This window comes from Haemaphysalis longicornis, unplaced genomic scaffold, assembly GCF_048455015.1.
Source record: "Haemaphysalis longicornis isolate Haplotype H1 unplaced genomic scaffold, Haemaphysalis longicornis Haplotype H1 scaffold_9, whole genome shotgun sequence".
Taxonomy (NCBI): Eukaryota; Metazoa; Arthropoda; class Arachnida; order Ixodida; family Ixodidae; genus Haemaphysalis; species Haemaphysalis longicornis.
Window position 1 is genome coordinate 13,736,067 of NW_027526460.1, and position 19,067 is coordinate 13,755,133.

The following is a 19,067-nucleotide window of genomic DNA, read 5'->3' on the forward strand; positions in this document are numbered from 1 at the left end:
TGAGTGAAGTCATTGACGAAGCTGAGTGGACGAACTCTTTCCCGCCTCGTCGCGCGCAGCCTCGAAGAAACAAGGACACGTCAAGCTCGCTTGCGGCCTTTGGTGCGACCTCTTCTTCTAACACGCCGTTCGTCACTATACTTCCGAGTCGTGTATTGTGAAACATTTATTTGCCCGCACGCTCGTCTGCTACCGTTGCAGGGAGATGGGAACCTACAGAAGCACTGCCGTAACTCTTATGTTTTCCCAATCTGGCAGGCCGCACGAAGCGAAGAAATGTCTGTAGTGGATGGTATATATTACAATCTGTGAAAGGGTGGCCACAAGGCGGACGACACCGTCCGCGAGCTAAAAGCCAACTGCCTGCCGCGCATGCGCAAGTAAATGTCAGTGCTTGTGCAGCCGCCATCATCGGCGCACTAGTAACTTTCGGGCGCCTGCATTTGGTCATAAACAGCTGATGCCTGTCTGTCACCGGGGCTGTAGAATTTTCGCATCCTTCACCACCTCCGTACGTCCACCATCGCTCCGGGGGCCAGACAGCTGCAGGTCCTTCACGTAGTACAAATGTATTTTACTCTGTCGCATAATGTGGCTGGCAGAGAAATTGGTTAACCGTTTCCAGGCTTCAACTCCGTCCGTAACCGGATGAAAAATAAACAGGCTCCGAAGGCGTTGAAGCCGTTTCCATTTCCGAATATCCTCTGGGTCTTTTTTTTTTTTTTCAAAATCACTCTCCAAAACACCCATATGTCATAACCGTAAAAGGAATACAAGCAGGCGTGCACCAAATAGGCATAGACAATTAGAACAGCAAAAAACACGCGCGAACCACCACAGCGAATTCCACGCCCGCGTTAATTAAATTTCCCAGATGTCCCATCTTTGCTCGAACGCCACCGTCGACAAGAAGAGTCGAAGGCATCTAAAGATCACCGCGAGGACTTGCCGCACTTTTCCCAATCAGACGAGTTAAAAGAGCTGCGAGTTGGGCTTGTTGGTATAGGTTCATTATGGGAAACAGCGCAAAAACAAAACTTGGACAAGAAAGACAACGGGACGAAGACAACGGGAAGCGCTTCGTCCCGTTGTCTTTCTTGTCCAAGTTTTGTTTTTGCGCTGTTTCCCATTATCAGACGAGTTAAGTTGTTTATCCCATAATGGCGGAAAACCCATTGGTGCTGCAGTAGAACTACCATGGTCTGTGTGCCAAATTAACAAGTGAATATTTAAGTCAACGTCTTCGGGCTCCGCACCCCAAGCCGTTGGTGGTCGTGCAGCGCGAGACCAAAGGCAAGGGTAAGGACCCGGATTTTGCAGGCCAGCGAGCTTATGAGATCTTCACAATTTTGTTCAACTCTTAGCGATGCGGCCTGGTCTTGGCCAGGGAAATGTCGTAGGGCATCGCCGCATATGCGCCCTTAAGTTTTTGCGCAGACTTCGAGTGGATGCGATATATAGCTGTGGGCACTGTACCCTTGATGCATTTTGCTTGTTGAGGGCGACCCCAAGGCCCTCCGTACTGCGCGAGTCGTCGCTTCAGCAGCGTCCTGCGGCACTTATGAGGACTTAGCAATCCGCCAACAGACGGCCTCCACTGGAGAACAGGCGAAGCTCCTGTCTCAAAAGCCTTTGGAGGAGCCCTGCAAGTTTCTGCCAGAACGGGGCTTGAAAACTATACTCAGTGCCTCCGAGCCCCTACCGGGCGAAATGGTATGGTGCGAACGGTGCTTCTGGGGCTGCAGCATCTCGTGAGGCCTCACGAGCATCTCGTGCAACCTTCGTGAGGCAGCGAGTATTTTCTCGCCGCAACTGACCTCCCACCCGCCACCTGCCACCTAAACCTTGGGGCCAGTGGACGCGAGCGAGCCGACCGAGACGCCACTCGCTGCGGCTGAGCTAACGGCTGACCTCGAACAAGAGCACGTTTGTGGTACCCCAGACAAAGCGAAGTGCCCTCGGTCACGAGATGGAATCTGCCAGTCTCTAGCGCTTAAAAACATATGGATCAGCGGCATGGTTCTTGAAGCCCAAGCACATTTTTGTGGTACGTATCCCAAAGCTTTGACACCACTCTATTTTAGTGTTAACCTTTGTATACTCATTGTCCACTTTCGTCACATTGGTTGAGCGCATGGCTGTCACGCTACAAAGCCACCAGTCGTACGGAGAAAACAACTATACTTCCGCCTGGGCCAGCCAGGGTGCAAACTTTGTTCTGCACCAACGACCAGATTTTCTTCCTCAAAAAGCTTCTGCGATCAAGCCGAAACCGAAACCTGCGACAACACATTGTGATGGCCATTGACTTCGCGAAAACTTTCGACACCGTATGCAGTGGTGTTTGAGGCGCTCAGAGAAGCTTATTTGGTGAAACGACTGTGGAAAATCGTAGATTCGTTCCGACTACCATGTCAATATCTATTTCACGAATTGCATCTTGCCGCAAAGGACGATCCTTCCCACAACTATTGTCAGCCTTGCTTTGTCCAAGCTGATTCGTGCAGTGCCTGCGCTCAACGGCGTACTCGTCACATCCTACGCCGATAACATGAATGAATGAAACTTTATTAACGATCCGGGGGGCTTGGTAGCCTAGTTGGGGAAGAGGGGAGAAGGGAAAGGGAGTGGGGCGGCCGTCAGAGTCGTCCGGTCAGGTCTGCCGCTCGCACGAACTCCCACAAAGAAAGGATCGTGCTCGCGGCGTCCAAGTGAGGGGGCGGGGTTGTCCATTCTTCCAATGATGTAACGCCGGCGCCCTTGTGCCTGTTCCTCAGCGGTGAAAGGCCGGGGCAGTCCCACAGTAGGTGCCTTAACGTTGGAGAGGCACCGGTACTGCACGTGCAGCACGTCGCAGTGGCTGCCTGGTCGCCCTCCTCGTTCTGATCGGTCATGTCCACTTGTGGGTCACCGCCACGAGCTCTTTTGGATGCAGCGTGTGCTCGCCACTTGGCCAGAACATCTTCCGTAAGGGCAGCACCTGTTCTAGCCTTGTATATTAGCACTTCCGCACCGCGCGGAAGCCCTTTGGGAAGTGGGTGGGGATTGTGCGGCACCTTCGCCCTCAGTTCTCGTTTGGCTTGCACCTTCATCCGCTCGCGTTCCTCGTCCGGGTCAAAGAGCAGCGGAGCCCGAGGGACTGTGTCAAGGGGGGACGAGCGGAAACGTAACAGCTCGCTCGCCGCGTCATGGGCGGCGCCGTTTCCGATGCTGCCCGCATGCCCCGGGACCCAGTCCACCCGCACCATCACGCCGTAGAGCTCGTGAAGGGTTGCGCAAGCGACTTTCACGTTGTGCGCCAAAGTGCCGGCTCTAGGTGTCTTCGTCAGATTTTTGAGGTCGTCCAAAGAGTCGGTAAAAATCGTGAAGGTTTGTCCTCGCACAGAAAGTGGGCTGGTCCTTGCACATTCAGTCAACTTCTCTAGTGCATAAAGGATGGCCTGCAGTTCAAGTGACCTCCCAGGTTGCTCTTGGCAGTATTGAAACGCCTGCGCATCCCGCTGCTGTCCTCGGACGGCAGCGACCGCTCCCCGGAAGGTGTCTGGGTCCCAGGCGGCGTCCGTGAAGATGGCGTTGTCCTGGAAGTCAGCCCTCTCAGCAAGGGCGGTTCGTTGGGCCGTGTGATCCCCTTTCGTGCGTCGGCGCGTGACTGGCTTCGTGACACGAACCTGGACGTCGTCCCAGGGAGCGATCGCGCGGAGCACTTCTATCTGTTCACCCAGCTGTTCCCCGTCCAGCTCTAGGAGCGACTGGCCCGCTGGCGTGTAGAGACGGCGGCGATCGTGTCCTGCCTTGCGTTCTGCGATGATGTCTCTGAGCGGCGAGATGCGAGAGTAGCGGTGCAGCTCCTCGATACCGGCATGGCGGGGCAGGCCCGTTATCACCCGAAGACACTCCCGGTGTAGTATTTCCAGCTTGTCGTATTGCGATTTTGTCAGGTCAAAACACACAGCTCCGTAGCAAGCTTTGGACGTTAGTATTGCCATTGTGAGGGTACGAGCTGTGCGTGTGCTGGCTCCTCCGGATTTGTGGGCTATGCGTCTTACAAGATGCAGAAGCTGTTTCCACTTAGGCTCTAGCTGCCGTAGCCACGTTGCCGCACCTCCGCTTTCATGTATCGGGATGCCAAGAATCTTGATGTGCCGGTCTGGAGCTCTCTCGAGTGTCTGGCCGGCGAGGCAGAGCTTGACCTTTTCGTTTTCAACCATGGAGCCGCCCAGGAGAACATATTTTGTTTTTTCCGGAGACACTTCGATTCCCGTAGTCTTCAAGTAGTCGGCTAAAGTATTGATGGCGTCTTGTATAGCGTTGGCTGCGTCTTCTGTTGTTCTGAGAGGGTCACCAGGCTCCGTCCACAGCGTCACATCGTCGGCGTACATGGTGAGGCGCACACCATGAATTCGCCGCAGGCGTGTAGCTAGCCCTCGCATCACCAGGTTAAATAGCGTGGGCGACAGTATGGCCCCCTGGGGAACGCCAATGCTGCTGCTGTAAATCCTAGGGTTCCTAATGTCACTCCGAATCTCAAAGGTGCGTCCCTCCAGGAATGACCTGACGATGTTGAGGATGCGGGCTCCTGGCTTCGTGTCTTCGAGTGCGGAGATTACTGCCTCGTGCGCTACGGTATCGAACGCCTTCCGCAGGTCGACGGCTACCAGTATGCCAGGAACCCTTTTTCTTCCTCTCCGCTTTTGAAGACAACGGTGGAGCAAGAAAATGTAACATAACGATTTGGACTGAGCCCGCTGACCATTTTTCCGCCGAGACCGTATCATGTATCGAAAGCCCTCGACACGTTCACTGCTCCCAAAAGCTCCCACAGGCATAAGACATCGTCCGCCAAACCATACTTCATGGAGGCCGCAAAACCATACCTCTGCATGGAGGCCTCGCCGCGGCCCTATTTGTAGACGGCGTACCTGGCGGTGGTTGGAACCTTGCAGGGCCCTTCAAGTGACCATGCCCCCCCCCCCCCCCCCCCCCCAAGCAAAAAGTTAAAACCCCATGCCATCGAGGACGGCATTTGCCTGGTAGCCAGCGCGTCAACAGTTTTACCGAGAACTAAGAGACCGAACGGGGCCTGTGCAGCAGTAATGCGCTGTACAGCAGTACGTATGCCGCCTCCACCGCACGCTGTGCGCTGTCCACGTGGTCCCGCAGGACACACCGCCAACGAATGAATTCACGAGCTGGCCAGCAATGCGCGTGGGAATCTCCTCCCATCTTAACGGTTCATGGACCGATGGGCAAATGCAAGATTCCGCTGACAAACTCCGCCGCTGCAAAGAGTGTCGCTGCCGGAACATTAGTGGCTATGGCGTCCAAAACCGTACATGTAGCTTGCCTTCCGGTCTCCCCTCGAAGCGGAATAGTGAGTGCGGAGCGCTTTAGGGGCCCTGCTTATCGTCGTATATCGTGCGGAGTCACGGCATCCAGCCACCGCAGTCACGGGGCGTCACGCACTCAAACAGAGGCTTCCAAAAGAGCGGCGCCCTCGCTTGACTACTTTCGGTATCAACGCCAGGCTGATACTGAAACTAATCGAGAGAGGGTGCCACAGACTCTTTGGCAAATCACTGCCCGGCACTTGACAGCTGCAACGTTGGGTGGAACTGCTTTAGTTTTTTATTAACCATGTTCGCTCCACGAATTCTATAACGTATTGCCGCTTTGAAAACGGTTGCCGTTTTGAAAGCAAAGCTTAAACACAATTCGCTGACACGGTGATTCCTCCCTAACAGACAGGCGAGACCACCAAGCAACCGTGGCGGCGTCGTCATCACGGGCCCCTCCTGACAGGCACTATATGCGTGCAGACAGGCGGAGGTGTGCAGGGTGATTTTAACTCACGTGACCATGCCTGCAGGGCTGTTTCTGAAGGCGTCATGTCCTGGAAGAATGGTCATGTCCTGGAAGAAACAACAATCTGTGTGGTCTAAAGACACTCCTCTAGCCGCAAAGCCAGATGTGTTAGCTGGCACATTAGCTCATATACAACGCACATACCTCTCCAAAGAAACACCATGACGTGAAACCCGTTTCCGCGGCGATAGGTGAGGATTTACAGATATGTTAAGTGCAAGGATAATCGTTGCCACCAATTTCCCAGTACGTTACTTGACGCAACTTAGGATTGATTTTAGGGTGCGCGTGAAATATAATGACATTAGAGGCGAGGCAGCCGCTTCAGAAATGTCCACATATTAGCTTTCAGTCTGAGGAAGGGAGGGAGAGAGAGAGCAAGCTTTATTGTCCAAAGGACGTATGCCCATGTTTTAGTAGTGATCTTCAATTTACTGTGTCCGCGCAGTATATTTCTGTGGATCAGATGCACATGTCTGAGATAGTGTCACCAAACTTTACCTTAGCTATAACATCGGCGTGGACGCCGCATTGTAACTTCTAAATCGAGGAAGTCGGCCCCCACCTTTTCGCTCCTGCATGTGCGGCTGTACACGTGCGCTTTACGCCTGACAATGTGACACTGCTTATGTCATCCGACTACGCTGCTATAGCCGGAAAAAGTAGAAAGTGCTCCAAAGGGATGAAGCTTTAATCCACGACGGTTCTCCTGACTGCCCTCTTACAAACGCCGTGTCTTTGACCTATCATCGGAGGCGTGTATCTGCGCTCGCATCTGTAACACGGGATACGCCTTGATCCGTGCAGGGTTTTCCTCGTTCGGGTAAGCGCGGCGATTTGGGCCGCGCACGGGGGCCAAGAGGCCGCCATGGGTGTAGCCGAGGTCAGAGCCAGTTGGCCGTGCCTAATCTCGTTGACAGTCGGTTTCCTTCCTTGGCCGCCAACGCCTCCCGCAATTACAAGGCTTCCAAACTACGTCGCTGCACTGGGCACAAACGATAAACGGATGCGCTGTTATCAGTGGCCAAGATCAAGCGGCGGCGGAGAGAGGGGTGTGAGGGGACCAATCACTCATCGAGATTGAATGAAACTCCGGGTACGGCAAAGAAGCCATCCTCGTAGAGCACGCATCATGTGCTCTGGTCTTGCTGCCCTGCCGTACAGGCTCCGACAGCGGTTTAATCCTCGGAGGGGATTTGTGACAGGAAGCTCTTGGCGAAGAGATCGACTCGCCGTGTATGCTTTCGTGTGCTCACGCATGTGTGTTGCTCCGCGAAAGTTTTCCTCTTGCAGTTTACGCGTGTAGGTCTTATTAACCGAAAAGCGCCCACCGGTGTGCTAGTGCCTTTTGTACCACCTTGTCGGGCCATATTCAATTTGAATGCACTGCAGCTCGTAAACCGCCACATGGGCTTTGATATGTTCGACATTATCATTACCATCATAATCATCATCGTCGTAATTATCATTAACATCATCGTCGTCCTCGTCGTCGTGGTCATCCTATTTATGCCAATTCCAGGATGAAGGGCTCACCCGGAACAGTTATAGCTGCTCCTTTCTGGGCACGTGGTCTGTACAGGGTGAAGGCGAGAATTCGGAGGGTGTGTAGCATGTGCACGGAATTCCTTGGCTCCGCGGGGCCGTCGCTTATGTCTATATATAATTGTCCTGAAAGCGTTAGGGTTGGTGGATTCTCGTCATCCTTGGTCGCAAAGAAATACAGTTTTGGACAAGGACACCCCTCACTTGGACTACATTTTAAATACAGCTAGATCAAAAAGAAGTTCTTGCGGCAGTCTCCTTGCCGATGCTGCCTCATTTCATTTCTTGGAAGGTTCCCGCTCTTTGATTAGATAGCGCAGGCTAGTGACCTAGGAATTATTTGTGCGAAGAGGCCCGTTTACATGCCCCTAGAGGGCTATGCCGGAGACGGTCCTTCTGGAGCTGGCCTTCTGGCGAGGCCCTTGTCTTCCGTGGCACATGTTGCCCTTATTGACTGCACGGATCATTCCTTCTGCATCACTATTGCATCAGGATTACAGCAGAAAAGATTGTGAGCGTGTAATGTTCTAGATAACCTTTTAGCGCCTCACTGTCGGAAACTGTCTGGTCTGATTATGTGGCGTTATTGGCATTTCGAACCTCACTAAAGATTCATCAACACAAAATTGCTCTAACGGTGATTGAAATCATTTGCACTTATATTTGGAGAAGCATAGTTGATTATCGGAAGGCACTTTTTCACACTGAGGTTTAACAATTGACGCGGAGCTGTTTCCGCGGGCTGTACTGCAAAATAAGACACCTTACTGCCGTGGCTTCAATGTCTGTGCTCGGAATTTTAACCAATTATACTCTGCCTCGTTAGGCACTCGCACGTGACTATTCCGCGATACGCCTGGTGTCCTGCTTTGGTGAGACAACGACCGGCTTCATCCCACTTGATTACTTGCCTAGGGCGTGGTGACGGTAAGACCGAGCACTGGCTGAAACCCAAAAAGCTTCGTGTAGTGTAAAGTATTCTTCCAATGCGAAAGAAAGGATTATTCTTGAGAGCATCAGCACGTCCTGTGTCCATACTTTAGAATGGCACTTAGCTGCTGAAAGGTTGGATCACTTAACACGATCTCTGCAATTACAATAATTTGGCAGGATTGATTGAAAAAAAGAATGGCCCGGCTTCACTGGCTTAACATCGCGAACGCTGAGATTAACAGCGAAGCTGTCTGGCTTTCCCTAACCGCAAAACTAAGCTTCATAGAGCTTCTCAAAGATGGCAGATCCATTCCCGTTCGCGCCGAATCATTTTTCCGTGTTCCACTGCTCGCGTCTGCTGCAAGAACCTTTTGTTACTTTTGAACTTGGAACACCGCTACGAGAGGGCGCCGCCAGCGCTTTTTGTTTTTTTCCCAGCGTACTTTTTATTAGCTACCGCAATAATCAAGCAGGCACGTTTGCTAATTAAAAGAACAATGCAAATATCACTTGTGTATCGATGTCTTGCCTCAAATATGCCTAATGCTTTCTTCTCGCTCAACAATGTTGACAAGTGCTTATGATTACAATTATTACAAATTATTTGTAATAATTGTAATAATTTATAATTTGTAATTATTACAAACAATTACAAATTATTGTAATTGTAAAGACGGTGTGCAATGATCCAACCTTTCAGCAGGTAAGTACCATTCAACTTGTCACCAAACATTGCCACCAGATTTAGTAGTTAAAAAACATCTGCCTATATAAGCGTCTCGTACGAGCATTCTTCTAACTTGTTGCATGCGAGCTCGTTGCTTGCTCTCCCCTCGCTAGGCTATACCCTCTCCACATCACTTCGACCGCGGTACCGTATTTGGTCCCGTGAAAGCCTCGATCAAGAACAGCGTTGCTGTAGAAACTTCGCCCCTTTTGCTCCTTTTTTTGGTCATCTTTGGGTACCTTTGCTTCTCGACATGTTTACAAACTTAACAGCCACTCTTCTATCCTTTCTTTGCCACTGTGGGCTACGCTTTTAAGGGTGCCTTTACACTTTCCCTGCCCTCTTACGGTGATCCAGCCCACGACTCCCGGTTCTACGTCGTTTTGTCCTCAGTGCCTAAAACCAAAACGCCTACCGTTTTTTTTATTTACTTCTATGAATGAATGAATGGCTTTATTTTTTCGTAAAGCTTACAAAAACGGTGCGAAGGACGATTTGGGAAAAAGTTGCTTGCAGGCAACTAACTGGCCAGCCCAAAAAGCCCTAGGCCTAGGCTTAACAAAAAGCCTGATTTATAACACATTTTTGGGCTCGCAAATGTGAATCCAGAATAAAACAATAATGCCTTCGTTTCTTTTTTAGTCGTAAGTTGTTATTCGGCAGTCGTGATTTTTTTTTTTTTTGCTTGTGCGTATTTCTAAATAATTGTATTCACCCACTTCGCTCTGCAGTTCCGAGTTTCCATTTTCTTTTGGCTGCATACGTTTACAAGTAGCCTGTGCAAATAACTTTCACTTTGAGTTGTGCGCAGCATACTACGCCAGGTATAGTAGTTCCCCGCGCCTTCGAGCCCATCCGGATAGTCGTCTAGCAGCTCTTCAAAATTATTGGTAAAAAGCAAGTTACAGTTCTTGACAAGGTGTCACTTACGTGGGCGCACCCTGTATTTAGAAAGTGGATGTTGTCGCCACCCCATATAAACCGCGAGAAAGACAGGGAGGAGTACGCGTCGAAAGCAAAACAATGATTTCAGCGGAGCCTGCCGGCGCCCAACCGCGAGGTAAATGCAAACGTGCAGCAACCGGCTTTCGCTATTTACTTCCATTTCTCCCAGCTAAAGGGTGTAGAGCCTCATTGTTCGCGTTGGGAAGCATTCTCGTCAGAAGGTAGGTCTGGAAACGTAACGTCTAGTAACGGGTACTAAGTAGAAGCGACACGGAAAGCCGCGAGCTCGTGCCGCCACGCAAAGCGCAGATGTTTCTCAAAACCTCTTCGCAAAAATTTATAACGAGCTGCGCAATGTTAAGTTTTGTTTCTGGTAGCGTGTTATGTGTACCCAGTAGTGCGCGATACTTCAAATGCTGTACGCCAAGAAGACTGCCCTGATTGAAGCGTGAAACCTTCTAGGACACCGTCGCATCTTGAGACGACCCGTATGGAGAAAAACGCTTCCAGGACCGAGGACCGCATGGGCCGCGGAGCATATGTCAGCGCTTTTCGTGTGCACTCCATTTCTTTGTTCCGTTCCACAGAACGCTACGACTGTTCACCATCGACAGCAAACAATGCGATCATGTTGCTGACGCTCGTAGTCCCCGACTGTATATGGGGCTTCCCCGCACAACATCAGAGTGCATGTCAGCAAAAGCGGCCTTCCCTCGAAAGTTCTCACCTCTCACTTTTCGGTTGGATCGTCCTATTTGTATGTGCGTCAGCTTCACTGGTTGTCCGAAGTAGTAGTCGCAGTAGTAGTAGCATCAGGAGCAATATGTGTTGTGTGATGAGGCGGACTTATTAACCTTACATAACAGTGCCGGCAATTGCTCTGCAGCGACACCACCTCGTATTAAATACGCCGAGAGTCACTCATGGGTCGCTAGTGTTTAAAAAGTAAAGGGTTGTCCTTAGGGTCGAAGTACACATACACAAGCCACTGCATCCAAAGATCGTGGGCCTCGGTATTCCATTATTTAAATTACCATTTCGGGGCACATACCCTTTTGAACAAAAGTACCTTCGAAACACCGTAACCAACGCACCTGAACCCTTGCGACCTCGCTCCACGAAGAATGTTCACATAATTCTGTGACGTACCCAAATTCTTGATGATGATGATGGTTGGTGTTTAATGGCGCAAGGCCAACGAGGGCAAAGAGCGTCAGAGAAGAAGTTGTTTAATGAAGAGAAGTGATTACCACAGAAGGTAGGTATAAAACGTGTAAACCGGACATAGTAAGATCAATTAAAGATAATGGTGATGGCTGGTGTACAGGGCCAGATTTGATTACGCATGATAGGAAATGAGGTTTAAGAAGTTAACATCAGACAAATATTTTAAAACACGTTGCACAGAAACCATGGCATTGTCACTCAAAAACAAGGAAGGGTGTAGCAGAAAGTGTTGTCTGTATAGTTCCTTGAAGTGTCTGTGTCTTGTTGTGTCGAGTGCCTTGCATGTTATTAGGATGTGGACTACGGATAGGCCCTCCCCACACCTGCTACACACAGGTCTTGGAGAGCTAGTGAGCAGGTGTGAGTGTGTTACATGTATGTGGCCTATCCGCAACCTAGCTAAGGTAACTTTAATGTGTCTGTTGTGCGAGTCAGTTGTGTATCGTCCCAAGTGTGGCTTTATTACGTGCAGTTTGTTATCTGTCTGTTCATTCCACTGTGCTTGCCATTTCCTACGAAGGTGTTGTCGAATTCGTGGCTTAAGGTCACTGTGTGGTAGTATTGTTATATCTACTGTGTTCCTGAGTGCGGCAACTGCGGCCTCCTGATCCGCAACCTCATTGCCAGCAATCACAGCATGGCCTGGAACCCAGCACAACACCAGAACAAGTTTTTGGGCATATATAGACATGATAGTGTTGAAAACCATTTGGACAATTCTGTTTTTGCATGGCTTGTATGATGCCAATGCGCGCACAACGCTCAAGGAATCTGTATATAAGATGGACTTTGAGATTTTGTGTTCAAGAATGTGTTGTGCAATGAGTAAGATGCCATATGCTTCAGCTGAGTAAATTGTGGTGTATGTGCTCATGGTTCTGCATGCATCAAAGTTTGGTCCATGAGCAGCGCAAGACACTATGGTTGCAGTTTTTGATGCGTCAGTACCCAAATTCTTGGCATCGGACGTTTTCCTGTGACGACTTCGCCGAGTACAACTGTAACGTCTGCGTCTTGAGGTGCAGCAAAAACAAGCTCCGCTTAATGAACATATAGTTAAGTAACAACGACGCCGCGGGGAGCAACGTCCTGATAGTCTCCTCAGGCGGCGCGGACACCCGAACGCTGTCCGGCTGTCATTAGTTCAGGAACGTAGCTCCCGCCATACGTGCCCACTTTATAGGTGCGCAGTGGCGCGCCATGCATCAGGGTGTTAGCATCGCGTTTCCTACAGACGCGGCAAGCCTTTCGTTCCCAGCTCTATCTGGCGAGAAGCAACGGCGCTGCACCTGCTACGGCTCCGGTCCCGTCCGAGCGGAATGCAGCTGCTGGCACGCATCTTAGCAGCACCGCGCGAGCGCAGGAAAGCACGCCTGTCCCGTCGCCGTCAAAGGCGCAGTCGCTGAAACTCTGGCCTCTGATTGGCAGAGGGGAAATTACGTCATGATCATACGGGAAGGTATGCCCAATCGCTGCACGAGATAGGGCGCGGGCGAGCGCGCCTCGAGTTGTACTCCTTCGGTGCCGGCTGTGGCCGCACGATGCTATCGGCCGCTCGCTGGGCCGAATTAAGCGACCGCATGCATCACCGGGCGTCGGTGCGACGGCACGTGCGCCGCAGGCGGCACACTGGAGGCACCGCACCGCTCGTTAGGCGATCTACAAGGGCCACAAGGGGTCATGCTTCCATCCCGCAGAGTCTTTGCGTCGAGCTCCGACATTTTTATCCGTGGCACCCGCCGCGGCGGCTCTTCGTGCCAAGATGGGCGCTCCGTGAAAACACAAGGGCCCCTCGACACTGTCTGCTTCGCTCTCCGCGGTCGGACAAGGATTCGTTTTGGACAGAGAGCTCCGGCACAGCGTCTCGCGTCTACACTCCGACTTCTTCTGGTTTTCTTTTTACAACTGCGAAGTGCTGACAAGAAACTTCAGGGGCAAAGAATGGATTTGGATAAGGCCGTTCAGGGGCAGTTGGAGTCCTATGGAAGGGGCCTTCGTTCGGCAGTGTACTTGTGCACGACAGAATTATTTGTTGACGGCACCAAACGGCGTGCAGGCGCGCGGGCCTCGATAAATGGCGCCGTGTAAAAAAGGATGGCCAGGCATGGTAGAGTGGCAAGGTTTAGGCCTTGTATTAGTACTTTAAGCGAATGGGCATAAAAACAAACAAATGTATCTCAAAAGCAGCATCTAAAACAAAAGGAAGGTGTCTTAATAGCACACAAAAATCGTCACTCTCAAAGTGTATCAGCAGAACTCCGAAAATAGATCCCTGCCTCGCGCTTATGATATCTGCGACAGATTGCCTCTCATTTTTTTTTTTTTTGTAAACCGAGGATTGTAAGGACACTTCCCTGTTTTCTTCGTAACTCTTCGCGGCCAACAACCTAATTCGGGAAAAAGTCCGGTGCTCCTGCTAACGGCGTTGTGGCCGACACGGCGAACGATTATGATTATAGCGGCCTTGTCAGTCGAGAAGGAAAATGCAGAAGGCAAGAGAGAGAGAGAGAGAGAGAGAGAGAGAGAGAGAGAGAGAGAGAATGACAGGAGCTGGCCTGAAGCCACAAAATGCGGCAGTGCAGCCTTTAAAGCAGAACAGCTCTCACAAAAACTCGGGGCCATTGCCACTTTTCTGAAGGTGGATGACCGCAGCAGTTTGCGAATTATTGGGTGGCCACAAACTCCTGCTCTAACCACGACCTCGTGTCGGGGAAGCGTTCAGCTGGCGCCGACGTGTAGCGTTTTTCTCCTCGTAATATTCGCGGTCCCGCCGGGCATCACGATTACACTTGACCACGGCGGTCCGATAGTCGTCGGTAATCTCGCTCCACCGCGTTCGCGCACACTGCCGTTCTCTCTTTTTTTTTTTTTTTTTTCATGAATAGGCTTCACTGTGGAACAGACAATGTGAGAAAGCCAGTCTACAGGACCAAGCTCACACTGATAACCTTAAAGTGGGGTTCTTTTCTAAGCACAAATGCATTGCACAAAGACACAAAGCACTAAGCCATTTTCCAATGGCAATATACGCCATCTTAGATGGAAATATGGAGCGCCGGAAGCAACAGGTGGCCAAAGGGAGACAGCGTTCCGAAATGAGCAGGAGTGTAGCGGCTCGTCTTGGTCTAAGTACACAAGAAAAAAAAAAACATTTTGGTGGTCAGTATTTGAGGATAGGAGCGTACAGATACAGCACTCAGTTTAGCTGCACATAAATACATTTTTTTAAAAATAACATCGCTTGAGGCGCATTCGGAAGCGGCTGAGTTGCCTTGTCCGTTGGCAGTTCAGCACGTAATACCCACTGTGAAACGATGATGTAAGAGATCTGTTATGTGACGCGTTTAACGTGACTATGTAGCGGTTAATGAAGGATAATGTACACGTATATGATTAAACATCGTAGAGGTAGAGATCGTGATGTACATGCATCAGCAGCATTCAGTGGCCCCAGACACTGCACATATGTATTCATGTGCGTGTTTAAGCTTTGGTATACCAGGTCGGGAGGGAGCGAAACGTTGCCTCTTCTCGTTTCAAAGTCAGAAAGCAGTCTGCCTTCGTCCGCTGCGTGTAGTGAACACTCACTCCTTTTCTCGTATTCCCGCAGGGTAACTACGGCAAAACGGAGCTCCAGCGGCGGTCTTCGGAGCGGGCGGTGTGCGAGGAGTAGCCGTGATTGGCTGCGGCCCCCCGGCCAGGGCCGTCTATGCCTCCGTTCGACGCGCCAGCACAGCCGGCCCATGGATTCCGAGCCTCGCTGGACATGGGTGAGTGGCCCTTTATCCCTTAAATTCCGTCTTGGGGCCGGGTTACTTCGGCTCAGCGCGTACACAACGTCCGGCCTTCGGTCGTCACCTCGCACTTTAGTGAACAACAGAGCGGCTTCATCTACAGCCGCATGTGGGAAAAAATTAAGCAAAGAAAAAAGCACTGAATGGGGTGTGAGAGGGGGAGGAGGAATAAATGTCTCTGTGGAGCAGTCAGCCCTGGGGAAGAGTCCATTTGGCCTCTGCACCAGCCAAAGCTTGTCGTCAGGGTGCGAGCTGGACAGTACTCTCTCCCAGTGCTCAGGGTAGGGGAAGGGCTGGGAGGAGGGGTGGGGGGGGGTTCTTATCAGCCTGTTGTGCTAGAGCGCCCCGCCCAAATTCGCTGAACGGGGCGACGCGCCGGCAGCGGAGCCGATTAGCTCCTCGACCAAACCACCCGCGGCAGACATGCCACTACATGTCTGGAGATGGCGCTGCTAAGACGCCGACAGCATTGCCTTCCTTTCCCCGTCATGGCGGCTCAGCTGACTCAATCGCTTCGTCTCCATTAGTCGGATTCAAACTTCGGCCAGCGAGAGTCCTGATTGGAGCGATTAAAACTTCTCGTGGCTGCAACGGACTCCCGGGGGTATAAAACCCGCCCGGAAGCACGGCGAGCGCGGAACTTTTTGGAGTCACCGAGTTGAGACGTGCTGTCGCCTTTGTGCGAGCCATGCAACGCTTTTGTTGCCCTTGTACATACTGTATATAAACGTTGCTTCGACTTTTCGTCGGCTGGAGAACTCCATCGCTCTGCTCTGCGCCGCGTCTATGGCGGACGGAGAAAGGCAACGTCGCTACACCGGTGATGCGCTCGGATGGCCCAGTCGCAACAGCGGTGACCGAGGTGGGATTACCCATTCCCAACAAGCCTCACATATAATGGTAGAGGGTGCCCGGAGACTCGCAGTAGTGGCATTGCGAGGAGTACATCAACTGAACCCTCTCACACCCCATGTACTGGTGTGTGAGGGGGATCAGTTCATATTGAAGTTCATCGGGTCAGTTTCTACTGGCCGCACCCACCAGGAACTGCCGCGGTTGGTTTAAGCCACATGTGCCATTATGACTGGTCCGTTTTGCATGCGTTTCACGTTTTCTATACGGTTTCATAGCGGGGACTTGCTCAACATTTTACCTCTGTGTTGAAATGTTGCTGCAGAACTTTTTTTTCTGATTTTTTTTTTCCCCTTTTACATTCAACCTTATCCCGTATCTTTCTGCTCCATGAAGTTGGCTTTCTCTCATCGTGCGTCTCCTTGCTGTGAAGTACCCTTTGCCGGGAGCTTTTGGATCGGATAGAGGCGTAGTTGGGGGCGCTCATTTTAAACTGCCGCTGTAAAAATAAGTGCGAAATCTCTTAGCTGATAGTATAATGTGGCGAACCTCAGTTCCCTTTGAGTATGACGTCTTAATTTGACCAATACATTCTTTGTTAGCAATCCCCAGATTGTTGCGTCGTGTGGCTTCGACTACGTATTTTGAATCGGGAAGTGTGAATTTGGAAATGACGCCCGCCATCAGAAGCTTGGACATGAACAGGAAGTAATTACACAGTGGAAATTTCTATTCAGGCTGATTATTTTCTAGCTATCCTCGTTAATTATAAATATTTCAACATTGTAAATTTTAAAGATTTTTTTTTTCATTTTGTGAGTTCTTATATTTGGCAAAATAAAATTAGCCGAAGTCAATTTAATACTACCACGTACCGTATTTACCCGATTGTAACGCGCCCCCGATTCTAACGCGCACCCGATTTTCCTGGCAAAAAAAAAACGAAAAAACTTGTACCTCCGATTGTAACGCGCACGGGACTTTGTGACCCAGACAAACGAATGCGAGAGAAATGGGCGATTTATTTCCCGAAGTAATCTCACTCATCTCACTCCTCGTCGCTCTCCGCTGACCACAACATCTCGGCCTCAGTGCCTTCAAGCGCGTTCGCGATGCCACACTCCTGAACGAACGTTCTACCACGGCCGATGGCATCCTGGCCCACGCCTCGCACGCCCATCCTGAGAGCTTCTCCAGAGGTGCACGCTTCAGCCGACCGCTCGCTTTGAACGCGTGGGAGCCGCTGCTGCCATCGCTGTTATCAAGCGCGCAAGTGAAACGATTTGACGATTTGTGCGAACTCCGATGGAAAAGCCTAGGCGCCTAGGCTTGCTGCGTCCGAAAAATCGTTGCTAAAAGCTTTGGCACCATCTTGAGATGGCGATGGCGATGGGTGGGACGAAATTTCCGCTGTTTCCGCAGTTTAGGTTTTGTATCCGATTCTAACACGCATGCGATTTTCCGGCCTATTTTTTTCGGAAAAAAAGTGCGCGTTAGAATCGGGTAAATACGGTAGTTGATTTCGACGTTTCTGTCTGGTTGCCATACACTTTATTCGAACAGGATTCAGTGCTGCCAATAAGTAATGTTTGTTCTGCCATTTATTTTCTTAGAATAATCAATAAGGTCTTTTGCTCTGCGATACCTGACCAGTTTACTCCGACCTGCAATCAACATAAAACACTGACTTTGAACGATTCCAAGTCTGCATACCGGATCTAGAAACGTAACTGGTCAGTCGCACATTACGTGGAAAAAAATAGGAACTCTATCCCACGTTCTTTCTCGCAGTTCTTGCATTGTGTATGACCTACGGGTCATTTAACGCACTGAAAAATAAACCCACAAGCACAGGCTAGGTTTATTACTACTACTACTAGAACGATTTTGAGTAACGAAGAACAATAAAAAGGTAGCCGTTGGAAACTTCGGTAAATCGGGTCGAGGCACGTGTCACATCAAAAAATGGGTTAGGGAATAAAGGGAGGGCAATTGGCAAGAAATACAACCAGAATAAGAGACAAAAAAACTGCAAATACAGGAGAGAAACCACGACAGCATGCAGATGTCAAGTGCTAGCGATGACTATTCAGCGGGCGGATGAGTTTTAAGACTTCGAAAGACAATTAACTGGGTTTGGGAGCAAGCCTGACGAGTGGCAGTGGCGGTCCCAAGGGGGGGGCGAAGGGGGCGGTCGCCCCCCCCAAAGAGGTCCTCAGTTTCTTATTTTTAGTTTTTTTTAAGCATTCCACGTGCGCGAAGTTAAATCCCAGCGGGGGTTGCACCGCATACGCGCACACGCCTCCATGGTTATCACCACCTCCGCAGAATTGGCGCAAGGAGGAGAGCGATTTTTATTTCCCTCGCCCCCCCCCCCCCCCCCAAAAAAAAAAAAAAAAAAATCGCCCCCCCCCAAAACCGATCTCTGGGACCGCTACTGACGAGTGGGGAGTAAAAAAGTGAGATGAACGAGGTCTCCGTGTCGTCTTATTGTACAATAATGACTACCAATATCTATTTTTCTGTTACGTGCGATGCACCAAGCTTGCGTGGCTTCTACGTCGGCTCTCGTCAGAACGATCAGCCATTCTGCAGCGCCTTTGAATAAGAACGCAAAAGCACGATCATGTTATTGAGTTTTTGCTTTTTTAGTTCCTTATCACGTCCTCCCTATTTTATCCCAGTGCATAGAACCAAGTCAAATGAGGTGGGGTCATATTATTAGGTTATAAGATTGCGCCTTTATTATTCCTTTTTTTTTTTTTGCAACGGGTCCAAACCGGTTTGCCTAACAACGCAACGTGAGTGATTTATGTTAATTTGCGAACTGCCCCAACCAAGTCTTGAACATAGTTGACGACAATGACATTTTCAGTTTCCCATTATTCATCTGGAAATTAGTAGACAATTTACTGCGCAGCGCTAAGTAGACTCTCATTAATACAAACGTGACTAAGACGAATTAACACGCACGCACACACGCACACACACGCACACGCACACACGCACATACACGTTTACGCTCGCACGAGCACGCTCCCACACTTTCACGCACACACATACACACGCACACACACATGCGCGCGCGCTCACACACACACACACAAACGCACACACACATGCACACACACACATGCACACATGCACGCATATGGACACGCGTTACGTAAAGCGGGCCCTAA

At 50.5% G+C, this 19,067-nt stretch overlaps 1 protein-coding gene across 1 annotated transcript in view; it reads left to right on the plus strand.

The window, feature by feature from the left end:
• LOC144153794 (uncharacterized) overlaps positions 1–19,067 on the plus strand; it is a 161,940-nt gene that overhangs the window by 16,955 nt on the left and 125,918 nt on the right. The window contains exon 2 of the mRNA XM_077685524.1: positions 14,850–15,009. Within this exon, the coding sequence (XP_077541650.1) occupies positions 14,949–15,009 (61 nt within the window). The 5' untranslated portion in view covers positions 14,850–14,948. The remainder of the gene's footprint in view (positions 1–14,849; positions 15,010–19,067) is intronic.